Below are 26,018 nucleotides of genomic sequence, written 5' to 3'. Positions count from 1 at the left end.
GCTCTGTGACACGAGATTCCTGGCAATAGGCAGTGATGGAGCTGAAAACAGGCTGAGCATCTAGTGGCAAGTGAATGGAATATTACCGTGCTGAAGGGAAGAAGAGAAGACAGATGTGCTGAATGCAGAGAAGCACGGGAAGGCTTATATGGATAGATGCAAAGTGAAGTCAGCAGATCCAGGAAGACACTAGAAATAACACAAAAGATGACAGTGATAACCACAAAAGCCTGAAACTGAAAGCTGTGACATTGTAACAGAAGGCCCATCTCCTCTTCTTTATGTAGGTGGGGGAAGGGGGAGGTGGGACACCGAAAAAGACACTCTCTTATTAAAATCTATCAGTTTTGTTCTACTATCCCCCAACCCCACCTTTTTTTTATTCTTTGTTAAAAGGGGCCACAGGAGCAGAGAGGGAAGGCTGGACCCTTGGTGACACCTGGCAGAAGCCTTCACATTACCCTGTGAAGGACTGTGCCAGCTCTACCATCTGATAAAGGACTGACTCTTACCACTATTTGGCCTTTCTTTTAATGAGAGGTCTCCCTGACTGACTCTGTGCCAAGCGGCTCTCTTGTCATTCTGGATTGATTGTTTTCCTCTTCTATAATTAATCCTCTATACAGCCACATTTCAGATATTGTGGGCTCTGTTCCAGACCACTGGAATAAAGCAAATATCACAATAAAGTGAGTCACACAATTTCCCAGTGCATATAAAAGTTATGTTTATGCTATACTGTAATCTGTTGAGTGTGCAATAGTATTATAGCTAAAAAAACCCAAATGTACATACTTTAATTAAAAATACTTTATCGCTAAAATAAATGCTACCCATCATCTGAGCCTTCAGTGAATTGTAATCTTTTTGCTGGTGGAGGGTCTTGCCTGGACATTGATGGCTGCTAACTGATCAGGGCGGTGGCTGCTGAGGACTAGGGTGACTATGACAATTTTTAAAAATAAGACAACAATGAAGTTTGTTTTTCCTTTCATTTGAACACTTAGAGGCCATAGTAGGGTTGTTATCTGGCCAAATTTCAATATTGTGTTTCAGGGAATAGTGGGGCCCCAGGAGAGGGAGAGAGATGGGGGATCACCAGTAGGTGACAGGGTCAGAACACACACAACAGTTAAGTTCACCTTCTTATGTGGATACGCTTCATGGCACCCAAAACAACTACAAGAGTAACATCAAAGATCACTGGTCATAATTCACCATGATAGATATAATAATAATAATAATGAAAAAGTATGAAATATTGCAGGAATTACCAAAATGTGACAGACATGATGTGAGCACATGCTGTCAGGAAAACGGCGCCGATATACTGGCTTGATGCAGGATTGCCACAAACCTTCAATTTCTAAAAAACACAATGTCTGCAAAGTTCAGTGTCTGCTTGTACCTTCTTGGTGGAAAAAATGAGCATTGGGGTGTTATTGTTACATACTGAAAGGGAAGGAACATTGGGAAATACAGGTGATGTAAAACCAAAATAAACTCATGAAATTTTACTTTAATGAAATAGGTAGTAAAGAGTCATTGTGATTTTTGAGTAGAGACTTACTGAATGAAAGTTGTGTTGGGAAAGGATTAATTTTGAAATTATAGACATGAAAGCTTAAAGTAGGGAAAATCCACCAGCAGTAGGACATCTCGGGAAGCTTATGAAGTCAGTAATTCAAGTATCTTGTCGAAGACCATAATTACAGTAAGAATGGGGAGGTGGTATGGAGTGGTGGGAAGGTCACTGGATTTAGACGTGGTCACTGGATGCCTGGGTTCAAATCCTGGCTCAATAACCATCTATGAAGCCTTAAGTTACTTTTTATCATTAGGCATTGGTTTCCTTGTTTGTCAAATGAGAGGTTTAGCATAGAGGAGACTAAGTAACTTTCCCCCTAGAAGTGACCCTGTCACATTACATAACCTCAATGGGCCCTTGCTTGTTGTAACAAGGCAGACATTTTTTATATTTATCTATTTTTAGTTTTCAACATTTGCTTTTATAAGATTTTGAGCTCTAAATTTTCCCCCCTCCCTTCGTTTCCCCTTCCCCAAGACGGCATGTAATTCTGATATAGGCTATACATGTATGACCGTATTGGACATATTTCCACATTAGTCATATTGTAAAGAAGAATCAGAAGCAAAGGGAAAAACCATGAGAAAGAAAACACAAAAAGCAATCAAAAAAGAGAGAAAATAGTACGTTTCAATCTGCATTTTCCATCATGAGTTTTTTGGAACTGTCTTAGATCACTGCACTGCTTAGAAGAGTTAACTCTAACAAAGTCGGCCATCATACAATGTTGCTATTACTGCCTACAAGGTTCTCTTGGTTCTGCTCACTTCACTCTGCATCAGTTCGTGTGAGTCTTTCCAGGTTTTTCTGAAGTCCACCTACTCACCATTTTTTATGGAACAACAGTACTCCATTACATGCACATACCACAGCTTGTTCAGCCATTCCCCAATAATAGAGATTCCCTCAATTTCCAATTCTTTGCCACCACAAAAAGAGCTGTCATAAATATCTTTGTACATGTGGTTCTTTTCGATAAGGCAGACATTTTATTCCTCTCTCATTAAGCCCGTATACCGCTGTCTTTGGTGGCTGTCCCAAACCTTCTTCTCTCTCCTCGAGGCACCTACAATGCCCCTTCCACACTCATATTCTCCTACGGAATACCTCCTCCTCTTGAGGCACTCCTGCTTCTCCTCCTCCCTAACTGACTGCATCATCTCGGTATCCTTTGCTGGTTCTTCATTCATATCCTGCTCCTTAACCATGGCTCTGTATTAGCAGCCCTTCCTTTCCTCTACCCCATCTCACTCCGTGCCACGACTTTACTACCATCGTGATGAAGCTGAGATACTGTCATGCATTCCCAGTGTCCTCTGACATCCTGTAGGTGTCACGAACTCAACACGTCCAAACAGGACTCACTGTCTCCTGCCCTCTTCCAAGCCACAGCCTCTTCCTAACCACCCCATTACTGCTAAGGGTGTCCATACCCACCTCACAGTGACCCAGGCCCCAGCTGAGGCACCATCTTGGTGCCATCCTGGACTCCTTGCTCTCACTCATCCCCCATTAACCATCTTTGACTTCTCCCTCATGCTTGTCCCAAAACATTATGTTACCAAATCTGGTCACTCCTACAATTCTCCCATGCATATCCTTTTCTCCAGTCAGGCATAAGCCCAGTTCAAGCTCTCTTTACCTCTTATCATGGTGTTCTTTTCTTTTGGAGGCAATTGGGGCTAAGTGACTTGTCCAGGGTCACATAGCTAGGAAATGTCTGAGGCAAGATTTGAATTCAGGTCCTCCCAACTCCAGGGCTGGTGTTCTATCTGCTGCACCACCTACATGGTAGTTTTCTAACTGATGTCCCTGTTGCAGGTTTCTCCTCAGTCCAAATCTTCCCATACTCAGCAATGTCATTTCCCAAAGCGTCGGTCTGACAATGTCACCTTCCTGCTCAATAAACTGCACTCTCCTTATCACTTCCAGGATCAAATAAAAGCTTCCCCATTTAGCTTTGAAAGTTGCTGATAGCCTGGCTCCTTCCTCCCTTGCTAGGCGTCTAACACTCCCCTCCCCTGCATGCACTCAGCTGTGCTCACCTCCTTGTAGAGCCTCAGACACCTGCTCTAACTCATGGTGCCTTTGGACTGGTCAGCTCCCATGCCTGGGATGTAGTCTTACCTTCCTCTGACCTGACTCTCCATCTACTGTCTGCCTAGTCATTACACAGTGCCCCCTGTTAGCATATGAGCTTCTGGGGACCAGGAACTTTCCCCTCTGCCTTTTTGTTTCTCCAGCATATAGCACAAAATAAATACCTAATAAATGCTTGTTGAGTGACTAATCCTGAGGGACAGAAACAGAAAAACACCACCACAAAGCCTTGGTGGGGAGAAATTTGGAGAAAAGCAAACAAAGGCAAGTCTGAGGTTAAGCTGCCACTTGGGGGAAGTGGAGGCTGTTGACAGTAGGGGAGGAGAGAAGCTTGGGGTTTGATTGTGTCATTTCAGTTACATTTAAGAAAATGGTATCCGACTCTGATGTTAATAAGAACCTGGAAAGGGAAGCTATCAGAGCTGCGGGTAGAATTCACATCAGCTGACTAGTCTGGAAGATGTGTCAGAAGGGGCCTTAGCAATCATCAAATCAGATTTCTCGCTCTGGGCAGCCTTCCTCGAGTAGATGAGTGTGCTGCATATACATGGTAACTGAAAACAGGTATAGAGGAGTGAGCACAGCTGGTGTGGGAGAAAGGCCTCTAGATTAAGGCTGAGCCCAGGACAAAACAGAAGTGCAAACACTCCTGCTGAAGGTGGCATCAATGGAAATTTACTAGAGGTACGAGCCCTCTGCCAGTGGGCCTCTGAAGAAGTCTTATTATCCCCACAGCCCTGGCACTGGCCAGTTCATTTTTCCTTTACCAAGGCCATCAAGCCTTGAATATAATGGATAGGAAACTCATCTATAAGCTCCACTGCCTCCTGGGAATTGTCCAATGTCTCTGTCTACCATGGCAAAGGGGCCAGGTCAGAAGCAAAGTCGAACAGGTGTTGGATGGCTCAACTCACCTCAGCCTCTTAGCTGCCGAGTCAATTCCACCTCACAGAATAATTCCACAGGGAGTCTCTTTGTGATTTATACCAGCTGGAATTCCATCCGTGCCCGCTAGCTTAAAAAATGGCCAGGTGTAACACCATCTTCTGAACACAGCATCCGGATGATCAGACATCTCTATGGCTCAGCTGAAGTCCCAAACAGCTAACACAGATGAGTTAGGTAGTTTGTAATGTAATAAGCAGAGAAAGCCTGTGGGCAAGGACTCAGAGCCTGGCTCTGGAGGAATGAGATAATATGTTCATTACCCAAAAGCAATTGTCCTTGAAAACAGTTTCTATGTAATTGGAAAGCACAAGGTGGCTTATTGACAATGGCTATGGGGCATGAAGAGGGCTGTTTCCAGGGAGTGGCCCTGCAGAACATCATTCAGATGTTCCTGTAGCTAGTCAAGCTTCCCTTCAGACAGCCAATGGACTTTAATGAGCCCCAAGAAATATTCCATATCCTGAAGGCCCTCATGATCTTCACGGCCCCAGGCCATCAACCCTCCGGGTTATCTGCCCCAGGTCAAACCCACAGCCTTCAGAATCTACAGAATTCTAACGTACCTCCTCAACTAATACAAGTCACTTTGCAAGTCCTGTGGTTCCACGACAGCGACTACGGGCAAGGAAAGCAGATCGTATTTCCATCCACATTATACTTATGATACATGTATTATATTCTGACGGAAAAGCTCTCTTGGTTGTCCTTGTAGCTGCATGCACTCATCAGAGCTTTGGGGGGTGGACTGGGGAGGGGAGATAGAACAAATGCACCCACCACCTGTTGGGCCCAGAACTGATTAAGAGGGAAAGAGTAAGCTGGACTGCCTTCGGGAGACTGCCCTGTCTGCTGTCCTTTGAACTGAACAATCAACTTTCTTCATCCACTGAATGTTCTTGTGAGGATGGCTGGGCCACTCTCTTGGGTCCCTTCTACGGGGCTCTGCAACGTTCTGGGGCTTGATGTATTAACCATCCTGCTTCTAGGAAGTGCTTGATGACTTATAATGAAGGTGGCCAGCTCTCCACTTCAGAATATGCACAGGAATTCTCGTACTGTTTCTTGTACACTCACTGTGTATCTTATAGATTAGCTGACGAGCCAGAAATGGGTACCAGTACAAAAGATTCCCATGAGGACACAGCAAACTTTTGTGCTTGACTGATCTGAGACCATGCTGTACATTGGGACCTCAGCCCCCCGCCCTCTAGCCGTGCCTGGCATTTGGATAGGTTTCATCCGTCTGAGTTTCAGGTTTGTAGAGGGACAGCAGGGAGGCTGGGAGCTGGAGTCCATGGTGGATGTTTTTGGACGGCTGAGGCTTGTGAGCACAATGTCCCAAGGTACTTGCTTGACCCCATAGAAATAGATCAAAGGCGGAAAAGACAGAGTGACAGCAACTCATTCCTCAACTAAGCTGCATTGTCAATTGAATCTCCGGGAGAATGCATGGCAGCAGCTGCTTTTCAGGTTGAACCCACCGTCCATAGGCACTGAGGTGGTACCTGGCACACAGTAGGCACTTAATAAATGTTCACTGATGGATGAGCAGAGGGTGACTATCCTCCACCAGCCCTCCCAACGCTGGGGAAAACGGCTTCGGCACTTACTGTATCTTCTCAGGAAATGCTCCTTTTAAAGAGCTAATCGATGCCATTTGACCAAGTGACACTGGGGCATTAATCAGTGGAGGATATAAGGGGTGAGGGACATTGAGAGAGGACACACCAGAATGACAGTTCAAGTCAACAGCATTGGAGAATAACCTCGGTGCCCCTGAGGGGTACCCCTGGAAACTTGAGATGTTGTAGGCAGCCAGAGGGCTGAGGGGGACTTTCCTCATCAGTGGGAGTTCAGAGAACGATCCTGGGTTCTGGACACCTCCAAGCTCTGGCAGGTCCAGCAGCAAGGGGGAAGGCTCATTAGCAGAAGGTTGGCCACCAGAAATATCACTTGTTTGGGGCACAGCATGTTATTAAACTATCTCCCAAGACACGGGCAGCTGCAAATATCAGAGGAGATGGATGCACAGATGCTTAAGAGATGTTGCTAATAGACTGAGAACTGTTGGAATACCAGACTTGGAGAATAGTCATGAGTGGATTAGGGTTGTATTGAGGAGATGGCCGGTGAAATGCTCCACACTCTGCCCTTGGTCCTGTGCCGTTTGACATTTTTATCATCGAACTGGAAAAGGCAGAAGTAACATGTTCAAATTTGAAGATGACAAAAAGCTGGGAGTGGGGTTAGGGAAGAGAGCAAACATGGTTGATGGCAGTCAGGGTCCAAAAATATCTTGCCAGGTTAGAATACTAGATTGAATGCAAGATGGAACTTAATAGACAGATTTTTTTAAAGTCTCCTATTTAGATTCCCAAAAGGCTTTATTAGAAAAAGCAGAGCTCAGGGTAAGTGGTGGTCTTAACTTACCCTTCCTTGGTCAGACCATAGTGATAAGGCAGGACAGCGTTAAGATGGAAAATGCCCAAAAGAAGGTGACAATGGGAATGAAGGGCTTGGAAATCCCTCCACACAAAGATTAATGGAAGGAAATGTGGAAAAGAAGATATCCTCAAGAATCTGAATGGACACAAGATGAAGGCATCTATTTGTTCCTCTTAGACCCAGAAGTCAGGAATAGGTGTGATGGGCAGATTGCAGACAGATCAGCACGATCTAATGCCAACTTGCCATCGCTGCTACTCACCACACGTGGAATGGGGCCTTGGGACCTTCTCTCCTACTGGAAGAAAGTCTTTAAGCAAAGGCTGTACCGACAGTTTTCTGGGTAAACTGCAGAGGAGACTTTTTCACTTATAAATTGGACTAAATAATCTCTGAGGTTTCATGAAACTGAGATTTTCTAAGACTGACGGCTTCTAAATCGAATGCTGTCTAAGGTTCCTTACAGCACTAAACCATGATAGACTTGATTAAACATTTGTGAGTGGTAACTCTGCCCTCCATCCATCCCCCTGCCCCACAACACTCTTCTCCTCCCCCCTCCTCCCAATCCCCATGCCAGGTGTGCCTCCTACAAAAATGATTGTGTCTCTTAGGCTGGTTTCTTTTCCCCTCAAAAGATATCGATCTTCTGCTCCCTATTCTTTCCCCCGTACTTTTAATTCTGACATATAGACAGAAGAAGCAGGGACATTCAACTCTCTGAATCCTATCATGTCCTTACAAGGGAATGCCATGTTCCTTTCATTTTTTAGTATCCTACTTTCTAGTCTCAAAAGGCACTTGTGGCATTGTGGGTAGAGCTGGCCATGGAGTCAGGAAGATCCAATTGCACAATCTTGGGCAAGTCCCCTGTCAGTGGCCCGAGGGAGTTCTCTAGAATGTTATACATAGGAGGTAGTGCCCAGTGTTGGGGATATAATGGCAGCTACCAAACAACTTCTGATGTCAGGGGGTTTGAGACTCAAAGAAGAAGACCTAAGACAAACGGCTCCAGAGGAAGGTAGAGAGAGAAGCCAAGAACTGGGCCCTGAGTTTAACGGAAGGTTTTAGCCTCACTCTATTGTTCCATGATGGAACACGGGCCAGTGGCCTTCCTCAGCCTCTCCCTTCTTGGCCATAACTCAGCCTTATCGGCTTCTTGGGCCTTCTTTCTCCTTTTGCTCAGTTTGTGGGGGCTGTAGGCTAGCGTTGGGGAAAGGGATCCCGTTGTTGCTGCTGCTCTTCCTTCTCAGTCTGCAACTAGAAACTCCAAGGACCAACTAGACTCCATCTTCTGGCTCAAACATCATAACAGTCCCAAATTCCTTTCAAGGCTGGAAGGGTAATGCTTACCTCTCTGAACTACAGATGCTAGGAGCTAGTCAGCTCCCACAGGAACTCCTTTGTTTCCTTCTTACACATTCATAAAACAATCTAGGCAACAAGAGATGGGTGTCTGAACGAGGGCAGTTCCTTTGGGAGGGCTGAGAAGAGCAGGGAAGGGAACATGAACAGGACCTGGCAGTAAGTGAATGGATGTGGACAAGGGGAAGGTGGAGGGAAGTCAGGGTCTGGAAGCTGGATGACTCGGTCAGGTTGTTTCTGCTTTTGGAGGATGGGGGAAGGCAGATGTAAGCGGAGCTTTGGAGGCACTGAGTCTGAGGTGGCAGTGGGACTTGGTATTGACAAATCTAACAGGAAGTCTGAAATAAAGGCCCAGGCCTTGTGACCTCTCTCCACTTTAGCAGTTCCATCACTTGCTAGGCAGCCACGTATCTGGTGATGATCCTCTCCAGACCTGGAATGGTTCCCACGTATGGTGTAAGATGAGGGTCCTACACCCAGAGACCATGAGCTCATTTAATATTCTGATAACTACTTCAACATAGTGGTTTCCTTTGTAATGTTTGCATCTTAAAAGACTTTGGGAAGAGGCCCACAGGTTTCCCTGGGGTGCCATTGTGATTCATAAACAAGACAGGTTAAGAACACCACAATGAGGGAAGCAGAGACGGTTTGGGTCCTTAGAGAGGAGAAGTGAAGCGGAGGTCAAAGAAGGCCTCCAGACCGCTGCAGAGGGAGTCAACCTAAGACTCCTCACTCAAGGGAGCTCCAGAAATCAGAGGAGGTTCACAAGGCCATGCAGGAACCAAGAGGTAGCAAATGAGCTCACGTCCACCAATCACTGCCTCTCTTTCTGCCCCACAAGCCTGTGTGACCACTTCTGCACACCCCAGTCCCCAGCCTCAGGCACATCTTCACTATGATACCCAAGGATCTGTACATACAGGCCTGGTCTCAAGAATCACTGAGACTCCAAGGCTAAGGAAGGTCCCCAGGTCTTTGGGTAACAGGAACTCCCATGGGCTAACTCACTTATGAGACCTGCCTAGAACCAAATGAAAAGGCAGCCATGAACTGCCTTATAAGGGTGCAGACTTCACTGGACAGCGTATGTGTCCAAGATCCTCAGAGTCTCTCTTAAAGTCTATGAAATGAACCGTACTCAGACCTTGACTGCAGGGACTAGGTGTCCCAACTTAGGAGAGGTTCCCTCTCTGAAATATTCTTGGGTTTAGAGAGTGCTTGATGATCCATCAGGGCAGATGGGCATCAAGTAATGTTATCTAGGTGTGCTAAAGTCTGGTATAGGCCTATACAGATTACACAGTCTCTGAGAATATCTCATGCAACCTGTACTTGAACAAGAATCTTCAAATAAATACCCCTAACAAATGGCTGTCTAGCCAGTAAGCTCCACCTACGACCTCATCAGGCAGTAGTCTTTCCCCAATGGCAAGAGCTGCCAGAGAAGCTAATTTCACCTCCACACCTACAATGATGCATCACAGGACTTGAGTGGAGGAGATGACATAAACTCCCTTAGTTTAACCCAAGCTAGGGAAACAGCCTGAATACAAGATGTTCAGGCTACTTGAGTACAGGGATCGTGCCTGGCACATAAATGACTAATAAGCAAAATGATTTCTAAGTAAACCAATGATGAAAACACCAAGAGTCTGCAGCACAGTCAGAACACGTCACCTAGGACACCAAAGTGATGCATGCCTGAAGAAACCAGATGGCAGTGAGAGGGTTACAGAGAACTCCGTCCATGTGGATTCTCCACCTGGACCCATGAACTGGCCTGGGGAGGCCATAAAGAAGCATCCCACCAGAGAAGGACTGCCGTGACTGGGTGGAGAGATCGTGGAGGGAGAACGTAACACAGTGTAAAGCAGTATTTCTAATAGAGATAAATCTTGACAGTCACAATGCACACACGCCTTCTGACATCAGCTTTGTAACAGCACAGAGACTAGGGCTAACTGAATGTGGACAGAAGAATTAAAATTCCTGATTTTTTTCCTTTTGGTAAATCCAAAGTTTTATTTCATAATCACTCCAATCATTAATTTTGTAGAGCTATCTGATTAACAGCAGCCATTCCCAAACAATTAAAATTAGTAACGGGTTAAATAGAAACACATAGCACAGGAACTTGTTAATGAACTTTTGGCGGACTGTTTATAAACATCGATAGCCCAATCAATACCACAGAATTGTGATCATTTAGATATACAATACTGATGACTAATTCTAGGTTACCAAAGATATCTAAAATATATCTTAATTAAAAATCGGCACAGCCCTCTCCCCAGCAGAATCCAGATATCTTTAAATATTAATTTTTTTATAATTTACTTTTTTAGTGACAGAGGAACCACATAAAAATGTTGCTGTGTAAAGTCCTTGTTAAGAATTTTAAGGCTAGGAGATCCACACAACCTTTGACTACTTGATTCTAATGAACTCAAAATGCATATCCAAACGCACTTTGACAGGAAGAAATTTTATTTTTCATGCTTAGCTAACAAATTTATTACAGATTTTAGTTTGACACACATAGTTACAAGAGCAACAGTTACAACTTTTAATTACAAAAATAGTTCTACTTTATCTTGTTTTTATGTTTTTATCATGTATGATCTGCATATTTGATTGGGTGAACTGCAACAATGGTTCAGCTCACACACAAATGCTTGCATTGAAGAGCTTAATGTGTCACTAATATCCTTGATGAATGTTAATACAAACAAAAAGTGTCCAACACACAGCCAAGTTCTAGGTTCTGTTCTTCACCCGCCATGAAAGAAAAGACTAGAGCCCAACTAGCATTGCTATTCCTAACTTGAGAAGTTACTGAGCAGGTGGAGTCCAGCACACAGCACGCACTGAATCATCCTTTAAAAACTACATTAAATAATCTTAGTCTAGCTTTGAAAGGCTACCCAGAAGGCATATTCCACAATTCATAAGATTTCAAAATCCCAGTGGGTCACAAAGAACAAAACTTCTTATCCAAAATAATCCATCAGTTAGAATCCAGCTGCTTAAGCAACAACCAAGTCTGACGTTGCATTAAGGATCTCCCAAGGATAGAAGGGGAGACAGCAGCTCCCAGACTTCAAGGATTTTTACAATTCTGGGAAAGAGAGTTGGAACCCAGATCATCTACATGGTAGTATATAGTATTGTCTCTAGGCCATTGGCCCAATACTCATCCTTTTTTGTTCTTTTACTAAAATATGCTAGAAATTTACTCCTTAAACACATTTCAATTAATGTAATACACAGAAGGTAGCAATTTCCCTTCTTAGAAGTTATATTTTACCATGAAAAATTTACCAGAAACTTTCTCATTAATTTATATACAGTCCTGAACCTAATGAACTCTAATGAGGTCTTGTATAGAAAGACACAGAGCCATGGCCTTTACTTTAGGGCTTGTGCTAAACACAAAATACACAAGGACAAAGGGGGATGAAGTCAACCAACCCCAAGAAGTGTAAACCACATGGCATAGAGCCCAGGGAAGGGGTTCTGCCTTTCCTATTAAAAAACTACATCAGTAACTTAAGTGCCATCCAAGAAGAGGACATTAAAGTTTCAATAATCAGCAATCAGGGCATAGGCTGAAAAAATTGCTTTGAGATCTGTGCTCTCTGTGCACACACAAAAATATAACTGACTCAGCCATGACAAAAGGAATTTTGACTAAGAGGAAAAAATAAACTTATAAAAAATTTTATCTTCATCTGGGAGAGAACTTCAATTTTTAAAATTTGCAAATATATTTTGTTTTAATGTGATATTTCAAATGCTAAAAACACGGAAGGGTCTAAAATACTTTTAAACAATTCTCCCAATAATTTAGAAATATTTTTTCTTCAAGTCAAATTTGATTCAAGAATAATAAACATTTTAAATTCAGTAACTGTATATAGGAAAAGGAAATGAAAATAATAAATTATCCACTGAATTTCTTAGATAAAAGAATGCTATAAGCAAAGCACTTGTTGCCTCAGTGGAGCTATGAATATACATTAACTTACTGGTCTGCTGATAACCTATTTGCTCATAATCTAAAATCCTTATATTCAATTCATATTACATATAAAAGACTAAATACTTTATTTTAGTATTCAATGAAGATTATGAAGATGAACATTGTGAATGTATTTTAAAGTTTTCCTTCCAAAAATGCATCTTTTAAACTGGAAAAAGGCAAAACAAAACCATTAGTTGACATTGACAGATCTTGAAGGTTATTTTTTTTATCATTACAATGCTTTCAAAATATGAAAAGCTCTACTGGATCATGACACGTCCAAGGAATTTGAAATGCACATTTAAAGTGCCCCAAGTTCCCCAATTTATTGAGACTCCATGTAAGAATGGCCAAGTCCCTCACAAATGCAAAGCTTTCATACTAGAAAACTTCATGAACTATTCTTTGCTGTACTGGGAGAAGACAGATTTCAATGTAACTTCATATATTAAGGTACTACTGTTTTCCTAAGACATGTAATCACCATGTGGAATTCATGTTTATTTCCAGAACTAAGTTTTCTGGGGAAGGAAAAAAAAAATGCAATTTTATTTGTTAGCATCAAAATGGCAAAAATGTGACCATGAGGAACCTGGCACACTGAAATAACGTGGGGGAGGAGGGGATGGATGAGAAACGCAAAGTCTACTGGAGATGCGTCCTGTGAGCAGCCAATCTAAGCCCATCATAACTGCATCAGTGAAACGTCAGCCAACTTAGTCATTCCCTTCCCATGTGTTGAACAAAGCTCAGCTCCTGATGAACTCCTGCACAGGTTACTTCACTACTAAGCTCTTTACCCGATCCATTATGGGCGGGGTGGGGGGCAAGCGTGTTTGTCTTTGTGGGCTGATGTGGGCTCCTCTGTCACCAGCCTGGCCCAGGATGGCTCTTTTCTCCACCCCAAGGCACTGTATGAATGGCAGCAGGGTGAAGAGAGGCCCTGGGGTCATGACAGGCAGGCCTCCCTCTGCACAAGGAGGGTACAGTCCACAGTGGGGGCCATTACATCACACTGCTCCCTAGGAGAGGCCCAGCATGGCAGAGAGATGCCTGAACATCTAACTAGGGAGCAGCAAACACTTGGAAGATACTCCTTTCCTATGAATGCGACGCGTCATATGCATTTTCACAAGTATCTATAAGGAATCTTCATCACATTTGCCAAGAAAGATCAAAACGTAAAAAACTTGTAAAAGAAATACCATGAAAATAAAATCACAGTTGTAAATAGCTTTCAAAGCGCTTTTCTGAGCAAAGGTGCTGCTTATTTATCTACTAGCCTCATTTTATTGTCCAACCTATTTAGGGTCAGTCATAGGTTCCCCAAGTGGGCGATACCACCCTGAGTGGCACTGGAATGATCCAGGGGGGTGGTAGTAGCCTTGGGTGCAACTGGGGGGCTCTAAATAAAAAGAAGCGGGCAGTGAAAGCATAAGGAAAGAAAAGAAGAAAATTTTGAAAAACTGTTCGTGCGTTTCATCTGCTGTGTAACAAAGTTAAAGTCTTAGTGGTTACATTATTTTCCAAATGAACACATAAAATGCAAGTTCTAACCTATCAGTAGTCAAGTCCACCAACAAGTCTTAACAAGCAAGTGTTGGCAGGCAAGTATGTCATGCATTTTTGCGAAGTACAGCATGCATGGGCAGGGATATGCGCACATAATAACCTGTTTACAATACGATACCACATGGTTATGTGACACAATATTGTGTCATCAAAATTTCAATGCAGGAAAAACCCCACAAATTTACAATAAATTATTAAACTTAAGATGGGCCATTTAAACAACATTTCATACTTTTTCGAAATGATGCAAATTTTTTTAAAAATGTTAAAGGGCTAAAAAGAAAGTAGATTTCCAGGGGGGTGCTGAGTAATTTTTTTTTTGAAAAGGGGACAGTAGGCCAACTAAATATGAGAACTTTTGGGGTCAGTAAAGGGAGCTTATTCTGACATTTTCTACCAGAATGTTACTAATAAAATAATTAGCGAACACTGGACTTAATTTTAGATCAGTTGCTCCTTCACTTTTAGGTCAGTTTTGAATATCATCTAATGCTTACTTAGTGAGATGCTGGAAATCTCATTTAGGAATAGGGAATGATCAGAAGACATTAAACATTAAATAAGTATACACTTGTATTAGTCACTACTAATCCAAGAAATCACTAATTTCTAAGTCCGGTTATGAATATCTCCTAACTTTTCTTTATAGTGAAACATTAAAGTCTCTGAAAGTGATGTCAAGCACTGAATGTTGAAATGCTCCCATCATCTCACATCCAGGAAGAATCCTGGAGCTCAAAGGCTCCTGCCAGACCCTGCAAGGACACAGAGCTTTACCATAGTGTAGGCCCCCAGCCCTGACTTTGGGCAGAGTGTTAGCAAGGAGGAGGTCGGGTAGCAACCAGTGACCTCACAATTCATTATGAGATCATCTGGATACTCTGAGAAGACAGCCTGGCGGGGAGTGACCTCACAACTTAAAAACTCAAACTACACATTTACTCATGACCAACAAACAAATTTCACCTGAACATTTTCATCACATGGGTTGGAGAGAAGGGCATGTGATTTGCTCAGGTTTTACATGGCCATCCTATGCCCTCTTGGAAGCTCAGTGACCCTCTTCAAGAGGGATCATACTCAATATCTCTCATGAATTCAGTAATGTTTTCTTTTCCTTCCAACTTCAGAAGCTCTGAAATCAAGTGAAATGTATGTCTATGATTAAAAAGTAGAAAAAAGCCTAAACAAACCAACCTTGATTCTGAAGCTTTGAGATATGTATTAAGGTAGATTATTTTCTTAATTATAACATTATTCACATTCTTAGACCCTGGTCTGGTTAATCAACATTTGACTGACGCCTGTGTGCAAACCACACACCAAGTTAAATTATGTGTGTGCACGAGAGTGCGGAGCTAGCAGGGTTCAAATGAGAGACTGTCCATCGAGACCAATGAGATATCTGGGAAATAGGTACACAGCACATGCATATACATGCATGTATACACAAACGATGATGAAGAATTTCTGAAAAGCAATGCAATTAGAAGGGCAGGGTAATGAGTTTACAAATGAAACCAGAGCTTAGGGAAAACAAGGAAGAATTAGCCATTGTGGGGGGGGCACGGTAAGCAGGAATCCATGATGGTTTCCCAATGGAGATGATGGCTACAATGGGATAAAGGGCCTTGGAGAAAGAGGGAGGAGGTGACAGTGTAGAATGGGGTGGTGGCAAATGCACACAAGAGGGGAGATCGAAGCAGAGGGGAAGGCTTGGCAGGGCTTGGTTAGGGATGGGGAAGGGAAGATGAGACCTAAGATTTATACCTGGAGGAGCCAAGACGCTCCTGCTGTGAACAGTGAGTCTGGGGCAGAGAGAATCACTGCAAATTCAGGAGAAGAATCAGGGTTCCAAGGTCACTTCAGAATCTTAATCAGTGAGTATTTCTATGTGTGAGCAGAGAGAAAAGACAGGCTTTCAGATTAATGAGGACATTCGGATGAGGACTCAGAGAGAAAAAACAACAGAATGAGCTGACAGGCTTTCAGAAAGGAGGGCCAGAAGACACGAGCACCATCAACAACAGGAAGAGATTTTCAAGAATGGGGTACATGATGGTGTTAAATGTACTGGGGCCAAGAAAGTGAAGACTGAGAAGATTGGACTTGGTCAAGCTACTGGCATCCAGAAAGAGGTTTGGCATAAAGAGGAAATGGTGCATGGGAGACTTAAAGAGGCAGAAAACACAGAGAAGTCTGCCATGCTTAGCCCTGAAACAAGAGCGCAAGCAAACAAGTGAAATGAAGATTTCACGAAGGGAACTAGCAGGACGTAAAGAAAGCGCAGGCAAGAGAACTCAACGTATTCGATGCTTTAAGCCTTTCAAATGGAGTCTCAAGGATAAGGCTCAATATGAGGCAGTGAAAAAAGCACTGAGCTTGGAGTCCTGGGTTCAAATCCCACCTCTCCTCCTTACCAGCTCTGAGCCCCTCTTCAGCTCAGTTTCCTCATCCTTAAAAGGGGCTTACCACCACCCAGCACCCAGTTAAAGGGTTGTCCTGAGGATCGAACATGGATGAAAGAGAAGTGCTTTTCAAAATTCAAAGTTATCAAAATGTCAGTGACTGTGACTCTCCATGACAAGGCTGGAACTTTAGGTGACCCTGAATTCTCTTTGTGAAATAAAACTCAAAGAATCAACTGTTTAAAGCGATGAGAGATAGTGTCTGTCTGTGGTGCTCCCTCGGGACCTCACCCAGGACAATACTCAGCGTAGGCAATGACTACTTGTTGAATGAAAAGGGAGAAGCCTGCCTAGCAAAGATTAAATGAAAACACAGTCACATGTGTGTGTGTGTGTGTGTGTGTGTGTGTGTGTGTGTGCAAGAGAAGAGGGATCCGGGGAGTTTGGATTAGGAAATGGAAAAGCCAAAAGGGATTCACCAGTCAAATTAACTAAAACATAATCTGGTTTGTAATTTAAAACATTAAAGACTGATTCCAATGGTTTAATAATATGTAGAATTCCTTCATGTTTGCTGACCACAGTGACGTTTTTCCTGTTCTACAACAGATTACAAAGGTAATTGAGGTAAACACGCATGTAGAAGTGAGGATTGTTCTAAGGCCTTCTCATGAAATCTGACTGGCACACATAAAAGAGCGGCGTTGGCGTTCTCTCTTTCGTGCATGTTATCCACATTTCGCAGGCACCCGATGACAGTCTAATACAAGAAGTCTCGGATTTGTATCACAATCAACTGCACATTTAGTTGACTTAATCCTTCAGTGACAGAGTTGGACTGTAGTTCATGCCCAGCTCCATCATTTACAGCCCAGTACGGCTGATTACTGATTATGCTGATGCCTAAAAATCACACAAATCTGATGAGCCTGATAATTCATCCTAGGGGCCATACAGAACTTTAGACTAAGATTTTGCCAACATTACTTCGGCTTACAAATTTTCAGAGCATTAATCAGCTCGACATAATAGATGAAAAGCTAAAAAACCGACTGTTTCACATCTCCAGTTTCAGGAGTAAAAAGGGTGCTGCCCTGGGAGCCAGAGGACCTGGGTTCAAATCCTGCCTCGGCAGCCACTTGCGGCCTAGATGACCTTGGGTTGGTGACCCCTAATTAGGGGTTGGCCGAGCTGATTTGCACTGCCCTTTCTGATCCTGACTGAGGCCTTCGGCAATGCTTCCATGTGACAACAGACCTCAAACCCCGTTCCCTGATGAGAATGTTGTGAATGGCAGGATAGTGTCTTTATACTTATTTGTGGTGAGATACTTGGTTTGGAAAATGTTCAGAAATACAGGCCTTTGTTTTTACCACTAAGCCTCTCACATGGAAGTTTCTGGTATAAACAGGCAGAGTCTCAGAAAAAGAGACCCTAGAAGTCAGGAGGGGCCGGGGTCAAACGCCAATTCCTATCCTCATTAACTATAACTGTGCCAAGTCACTGAATGTCTCTGAGACTCAGTTTCCTCCTCTGTGAAAAGGGGACAAACAGTTCCTGCAGTAATTATCACACAGAGTTGTTGTGAGGACCAAAGGACACAAATAATATATATGTAAAGTGCCTGGTGAGTCCTGGAGCACTATGTTAATGTCGACTATTACTACGAAATACAACACCACAATAGAGGGAAAGTTTCGGCAAGAGCACTCCTACATATTTTTAACTGTACCCCTAAGACAGGAGAGAGAAGTCGAGGTCTGCCTGCGGCGGGTGACAAAGGGGTCTTCGTGAGCGAGAGCCGGGGGCGCTGCGGGGCATCCTTCTCTCAGCCGCATCCTCACAGCATCTACTGAGGTGGCTGCAACGCATTCAGATACTCCGACTGGCCCAGGTGGTAGGTGGTGTTTCTTCCACAGTCGACATACAGGTACCGCTCTAGGGATATTTGCTCAGAGTGCCCAAAGTAGGTGGTAGTCACAGTCACTCTTTAAAAACAAAAACAAATATGAGACAGAAAAGGACATGTACCTACGCCTGGCAGTTACCCAAATGAGCACGAAGGAAACCGCCGTGCTCCAAGTGCTAACAATTCAGCCTTGGGTCCAGTAGCCAACAAGATCTGATTTCAACAAAAGGTTCTCATCGACAGGGGTACTTACTGAGCCAAGACAATTTTAACACAGCATGTTTACTTGAATTTTTGGCCATTCTTCAAAAACCTGTTTTTTAAATATATCTAGTGATTATATTTTAATTTATTTTTTAATTCAAGGTCCACTCCAACTTCAAAGACAAGAAGTATGAGGGAAAAAACCAGAAATATCAAATAAAAGTCAAAAGCCCAAAGCCCAAAGGGATGCTAAGTCCTACTGAGGTATTCCCCAACTTACAAATGGGGGGTCTCATTCTCAATGTCCCACCCACAGAATCACAGCATTTAGAGGTGGGAGGGACCTCAATGGCTCCCAGTATAGCTCTCCTACAACACCTCCAACAAACGGCCAGTTGGACTCTGCTAGAAGACTTCCAAGGAGGGGACCCATGACATTTCTGCACAACTTTAATGACTGGGAAGGTTTTCCTAAGCCTCAACTCACCTCTTTACCAATGCTATGCGCAGTCTCTAGTTCTACCTTCTGGGGCCGGACAGAATAAATCTATTTCTCTTCCACACACATATCTTCAATCCCTGAGGATTTCCCCCATCAACACCCCAAGTCTTCTCTTCTTCAGGCTCAAGAATCCTGTCATCGCACAGACTCAAGGCCTGTCGCCATCTTGGCTGCCTTCACTTGGAGTCTCTCCAGCTTATCGACATCCTTCTCAAAATGTGATGGGTCAGAACTAGCTACTTATTTTAAAACCAGCTGTTCAGAACAAAGTTATAAATGGAAATGAGGTCCCAAGGTCCACACACAAAAAGTTTACTTAACTACAAAGTAGGTAAAATATTTCACATTTCAATTGAAAAAAAAAAACAAAACAAAACAAGAACTATCCTGTTGCTGCACTCCTTAAATGGAAGGAATGCAGGTTCTGCTCTCTCTGCCATGGGATCTCGGCCAATCACTTGTCAATGATCACTCAGAAGTCCCTCTAGGGCCCCAGCCAACATCTATCGATGCCTCACAATTCAACTGTCTGCCTTGTTGCTAGCTCCCTGCAGTTCCATTTAGTGATGCTTTAAGCACATGGGGACAGAATTCTACTTCTTGTTTATACTCATGCTAGATTCCCAACAAAGAAAGTGTAAGGTTGTTAAAAAGAACAGCTTGTTTCTATTGATTCAATTCTTCCTCCATTTTATATTATGCCTCTTTGTGCTCTCAGTGAAAAGGAGATGGAGACCATGAATCCAGCTACCTAAATCTGGGGATTATTAATGTGTTTCTTTTTCTGCATCTTTAGCTATGCCTAGTTTAATTTTTTCCTGTCCTTTTTGGTCGTAAAGGCAGGCAACTCAGGGACGGAAGTCTGGCCCCAAGAACTGTCCTGGCCACATCCCACATAATCTGATGTGTCGTTAGCATCACGTCTATCTTTTTTACGTTCTACTATCATTCTTCTGATTTCTTCTTTAACCCAATACTTGAGTAGATTTTTTTCTGTTTCCACAAAATACACCTCTTCTTCATTTCTGGAGGAAGATAAACTAATACTGCAATGTTATGGCTTTCAGGCATTTCCTTGTAGCAACCTTGCAAGAGAAGCCACATCAGTGAGGCCTGTGACCCTGCACTGAGAGATCTGGGTCACTTCTTGTGCTTTAGGAAACATGGCTCAGGGAGCATTACAGAGCTGAGTGACCACTGAAGCATAAGGCACTGTGCCACAGCAGGGCCTGCACCAGGAACATCATTTCCATCTTATGTAAGTCAAACAAAACAGGTCCTATCACATGGGATGGCTCCAAGTTCGAGCCAAGTGTGGGCCTGAAAGACAATCTAGCTACCTCCTAGCCACAGACTGGCAAGCTTGGTGAGGCTGCAAGCAGAGGACCTACACAGGGAGGGATGCTCCAGCCGAAGAAGCCTAAAGCCCTACAGAGGACCCAGCAGAGCTATAAGCTCTGTCACTGGAAGGAGCACAAAAACTGTAGGTGGTGAAACCAATCAATGAAGGAATGCTAAGAACTTAGAGGTCATCTAGTTCCCATCTAGATAACATCACCCAGCCTGGACAGAAAGCAACCACTCCCACTTACTGCATCATGACCACGATGTTGTGGACTTTGATGGAGATCATCGTGCAGAAATCACTGTTAAAGAGAACATGGAGGAAGAGGTATCAATGATGGACAAAGATGAGAACTTCTCCTCCCCTTCCTCCACCCTCAAGCCTGATGGTGATACACATGGGAGACTGACTAGCCAAGCCACCCTTATTCAGGAGTCATCATCATCTGAATATGTCAATGGCTTAGTTTTTATTTTTTTTAGGGGGGAAGGGCAGGGCAATTGGGGTCAAGTGACTTGCCCAAGGTCACACAGCTAGTAAGTCTGAGGCTGGATTCGAACTCAGGTCTTCCTGACTCTAGGGCTGGTGCTCTACTCACTGCACCACCTAGCTGCCCCAGTGGTTTAGTTCTTTAAAGGAACTGTGGGTACACAGACATATCAAACAGTTCCTCTGGAATAGCTGTTTGTGTTATCTTTTTTATCTCCTTTCTGGTACGCAAACTCCCTGTACTAACAGAGCCGGCCTTACAGAGCTCCAGGAGGTGCTGAGAGGGGTAGGGACTTGCCCAGGGTAACAGAGCCCACCTGCGGAGAGGCATGAGCTGAGTCCTAGGACTTGGGACTCCCAGGGTGCTCCTCTCTCTGGGGGGAAATCATTCAGGGCTTTCCTACCACCTTGTGCTACAGAGAAATCAAGGTAAGCAGTTTACAAAATGTAAATTCTAATTCAAAATGCAACAGATGAGAATTCTAAAATTTTACAGGCAAAAATACTGTCATGTAGGAATGAGATCAAGGTTCAGCTTTTAAAAGATGCTCATACTACTGATGTAAAAAAGAATCCAGACTTACTACATATAACTCATCTCATCTACTATAGTGGTAGGAACTGTGTAATCAATCTGAAAGATAAAAAGGATATGAAAAGGGTTAAAGTGATGGAAAGTTTTAAAAAAATAATTCCTCAAATTCTTAGAGCCCAAACACCCCATCTCTGCATGTTCAATTCTATGATACCCTTTCCCCTTCTTTCTAAAATACGTTTGACACCTGTTTGGTTAAAATTATTTATTTATTATTTAAAATGAATTAAATAATTAAGAGGAGCTGCTGGAGACATTTAAAACCAAGCCTTTTAAAGATAGTCTGACACACTCTGATATATTAAAAAATTAAGTTAGGAATCACTTAGAAATTTAAAAAAGTTCCGCCGCCACTCTTTACCTGTTTCATATCCAGTGGCCCAATATTGGTGATGTTATTTAATCGCGCCTTTCCAATAACAGTTTTTGAAAACTGGACTTGCGCTGTGATGTTTGCGACTTCCACAGAATAATAATTGTTGTTCGTTATATTTAGGGTGCTCTGCAAAGAGAAAGGCAGATATTTGTAAATTGTCTCAAACTGTTTGGCTTCTCAAACTCATTCACTCATCAAGCGCGTCTGTGAAATCCTCTGCTCTGGTGGAGGCTGGGAAAGATTCCCCATGGGAGCTGCCATCTGGGATATCTAGGCTCCCAGTGACAAGGAAAACAGAAAGCGGCATCCCAAACGGGCTAAGTAAGATACTCACAATGGCGCCATTTGTGGAAAGCAACAAGATACATTTACCAACAATGTCCTGCAATTTGGTCTGGCTCCACACAGACAGGAATTCACACACAAGGTGAACATTAAGGCTGGTGGAAGGCAGAGTGAAGCAGTAAACACAGAGCTAAATCTTGGAGACACGTGACCCAGGTTAAAGCCCAGGTTCTTCAACATAACACCTGGATGACCTTGGGCAACTGCCAACCCCTCTAGACTTCTGATCCCCATCTACAAACGAGGTCGGTGGTCCTGGATGGCCTCCAACAATCCTCTTCAAATCCATTTTTCAAACAACCACTAAGGGTCTCACCATATCACTTCACTCCTTAAGAAACTACCTTGGCTCCCTATATCCTTTGTGATAAATGACAAGCCCTGTTAAAGCCCTTCACAGGGGCCTGCAAGTTATCTTTTCAGCATGATCGATAGATCAAAAATGATTAAGCTCCCACCATGTGTCTATGTGAAGTGTTAAGCGTTGTCTACGGATATAAATAATTAGTCACTCCATAAACATTTATAAAGCACCATTGTCTAAGCACTGAGGATACAGAAAGAAGCAGAAGACAGTCCCTGCCCTTAAGAAGCTCACAATGTAATGGGGGAACCACGAGCAAACAGATATAGAAATATAGGCTACATACAGGATAAAAGGGAAATAACTGCGGGGAAGGCACTCAAATGAAGAGAGGCTAAGAAAGGCTTCCTGGAAAAGGTGGCACGTTAGCTGGGACTCGGAGAAAGCATGGGCAGTGGGAATGATCACAGCTAAGATTTGTGGAATGGCCAGGAGGCCAGAGTCATTGGATCAAAGAGTACACGTCAGGAGTAAGGGGTGAGAAAGACGGGAAGGCCCAGGGCCTTGAATGCCAGATAGAACACTTTGTATTTGATCCTGGAGGCCATGGGGAGCCACTGGCTGGAGCTGGGAGAGACCTGAGACAAGCAGACCCACCAGCAGCTACTGCGGTGGTTCAGGCATGAGGGAGAAGGGCCCGAGCCAGGGAGGGCAGAGAAGAGAAGGGGGCATATGCGAGGGATGCCTCAAAGGTGGTATCGACCTGCCTTGGCAATAGCTTGGACATGGGGATGGTGAGGAGTCTGCTTCAGTTTCCTCGATTATAAAGTGGGTATTACCATAACAGACACACCTTGCAGGGTTGTTGTGAGAGTCAATTGAGATGATATTACTTAGCCCAATGTCTTCACACAGTGGTGCTTAATAAATGCTCATTCATTTTCCCTTTCCCTTTCCTTCTCAACAGAACTACAAGGTGGTGAAAGATGAAGAAAAGGAATTCAGAAGGCAAACTGCCATGAGTTACACCCACAAAAATGCTTTCAACATAATTTGTTTTCTGAAAGTCCAGTGGAACATAACGGCGACCCCAGGTTGCTTCTTCAAGGTGGCAGGAGGATTGCCTTTGTGCCTTCAGGGGCCAGGTCCCGGCCTGGGCCAGTCAGCAGTGAAAGAGGTGACCAAAGCTGCAAACTACCATCACCGCTGAGCATGGAGTAAATGCCTCTGGGCAAAGGGCCCTGTGCAGCCAGGCCAATCCCCGCCACAGTGGACAGGTCAAGGACACACCTCAATCTGGGCTCCAGCAGGGAGAAGGCCTAGGACAATGATGAGACAATCTGCACTCCTTCAGATCGCCTGCTGAGCATGGAGGCCTGGAAGAAAATCTGCTCTTTTTCCTAAATTGACAGATGTTTAGATGATGCGACTTATCCAAGAGGCCCAGGCATAAGAAAGTTATGAGTAAGGGACTTTTAAGTGATGGAGACAGGGATATATCTCTAATTAAAACCATTTAATTAAATTCTGTAAACAAGTTCCCATGGCCAGTACTGTAAATAGAAATATGGAGATGATAGGCAGCACCCTCAAGAAAGAAACATTCCCTGCACATTTCCATACCAGGACTCCCCCTCGATGCAACAGGTAAGCAGGGGTGGCAGTAGTCCCCGGTCAGGACAGGTGCAAGGGAGGAGGGGCAGCTGGCACACACAAGCAAGGGCCAAGGGGCACACCTTTCACTCTTCCTAAATGACTAAAGCTCTGTCTAGGGCACACGTCCACCTGCAGAACCTGAGAGCCGTCCCCACTCCTGTTGTCTCTAATGGTGGTATGGAGCTCTGCCCTATCTTTCCTGGGGAAATTTCTCTCCAAAGAGTTATTCTCGGAGTGAAACATTTCCCAATAATTGTTTCTTTAAATTCTTTAGTCTTATGTAAATGTACACTCTTGCTTTCAGAGAAAGCCCCATGATAGTCACTGAGTACAATCTAACAAGACATACAACTGTCAGCCACAACGAGCAGCATCTCTACCCCATTCTGCTCAGCGTCCTGTCCCAGGCAAAGACAGCATGAGGCGCTTCTCTTGTTCTAGCCAAGCCTCCTAACTAAAGTTCAAATACCTCAGCCTATGTACAGTAATGTACTTCTTGAATCACAGAGTTCAATGAGCTATTATCTTCCCAATTTTACAGTTCAGCCATCAGGGCAGTATCACAACAATCCGGCTAGCAGCTGCTGTGGGGGTGAAAGACCAACACAAGCCCAACCACAAGAACGCTGCCAGCACAGGTTCTTTGGATCTGCTTTACTAAGGAAAGTAATGTTACAGGGTTAACAATCTTATTTCAATCCAACATACAAATATCATTCACTTAGTTTAGGGGAAAAAACCAGCACCCTGAACTTTAGAGCAAATACAAACAAATTACAAACATACATCATAAACAGACCAAATACAATTCATGGTTACCAAGAAACCAACAATCTCTGAGTTCAGGAGCCGGAGAACTCATAACAACGGCCAGCCCAGAGTAATGCGCCCCTCCTCCTGCTGCTCAGAGCCCCAAGGGAGAATGCCAACCTCTGGGTTTATATATCTTGTTCAGGGTCAAAGGTGAGTCACACATGCGATTCACCCATGTGACCTAAAAGTGTCACAAAAATGCAACTTAAATCCACATGGTCTAAACATGTCACTCAAATCCATGTAAACTAGGCTTTCCCTTGAGGCAAGGAGGTTATCAAGGACTCCTAATTTAATCAAGGAAACAAAGGCCAAACTCTTCAAGGGCACTTGATTGAATAAGTGCTAAAAGCCCATCTTAATTACCAATTCAGGCCATTAGAGGAAAGTGACGCTCACAGGGTCACACAACTAGTGAAGGTCCCAGGCTGGCTGGAAACACAAGTCTTCCTGACTCCGGCCCTAGAGCCCTGTCCCCTGGGCCTCCAGCTGCCCCGACCCTAAACTGGTGAGGCTCTTTGGAAAGATACATGTAAACACATACCCCTGGAAGGAAATGGTTAAAAAAAAGGAACAAGGTAAGAGATTCTGCATTAATATCTGCACTTACCGTGATATTTAAGTAGATCACACGCTTTGCATCATCATAACTGACATACACTGACTTCACACCAACGTATTTCACGTCAATGGATCGAGGAAACAGGAAGAAAACGGCCAGCCCAGAAAGCAGCAGACACATAAACACAGATGCCATCACATAGAGCTTTCTGGAAGTCACAAGGAAAAGAAAGGACAGTTTAAAATGGGAACACGCCATAAACTGTGGGGAGAGCTCAGCCTAAGCACACGTGGACTAAAAGGTATTCTCCTTATGCTCTCGTCTTTTTTAACCCAATCTGTGACTGCACTGGAACAACACAACTCCCATGAGACATGCCCTCTCCACTGTAGATGCATCCTGGGGATCACAGCCAGGATGTGTTGGATAGAGGCTCTCTATTCCCCCTGGTGCTCAGCTTCTCTC

General features: G+C 43.7%; 1 protein-coding gene across 2 annotated transcripts in view; it reads right to left on the bottom strand.

Moving 5' to 3' along the window:
- Positions 1-10,442: 10,442 nt before the first annotated feature.
- Positions 10,443-26,018, bottom strand: part of TMEM106B (transmembrane protein 106B) — a 29,541-nt gene continuing 13,965 nt past the window's right edge. For both annotated transcript variants that reach the window (XM_036758556.1, XM_036758557.1), the window contains exons 4-8: positions 25,602-25,761; positions 21,859-21,999; positions 21,487-21,536; positions 20,661-20,714; positions 10,443-18,441 (exon numbers count right to left, since the gene is read on the bottom strand). In XM_036758556.1, the coding sequence (XP_036614451.1) occupies positions 18,303-18,441; positions 20,661-20,714; positions 21,487-21,536; positions 21,859-21,999; positions 25,602-25,761 (544 nt within the window). In that variant the 3' untranslated portion in view covers positions 10,443-18,302. The remainder of the gene's footprint in view (positions 18,442-20,660; positions 20,715-21,486; positions 21,537-21,858; positions 22,000-25,601; positions 25,762-26,018) is intronic.

The sequence above is a fragment of the Trichosurus vulpecula genome, chromosome 5, assembly GCF_011100635.1.
Source record: "Trichosurus vulpecula isolate mTriVul1 chromosome 5, mTriVul1.pri, whole genome shotgun sequence".
NCBI lineage: Eukaryota > Metazoa > Chordata > Mammalia > Diprotodontia > Phalangeridae > Trichosurus > Trichosurus vulpecula.
This window is presented reverse-complemented; position numbering and strand designations above follow the sequence as displayed.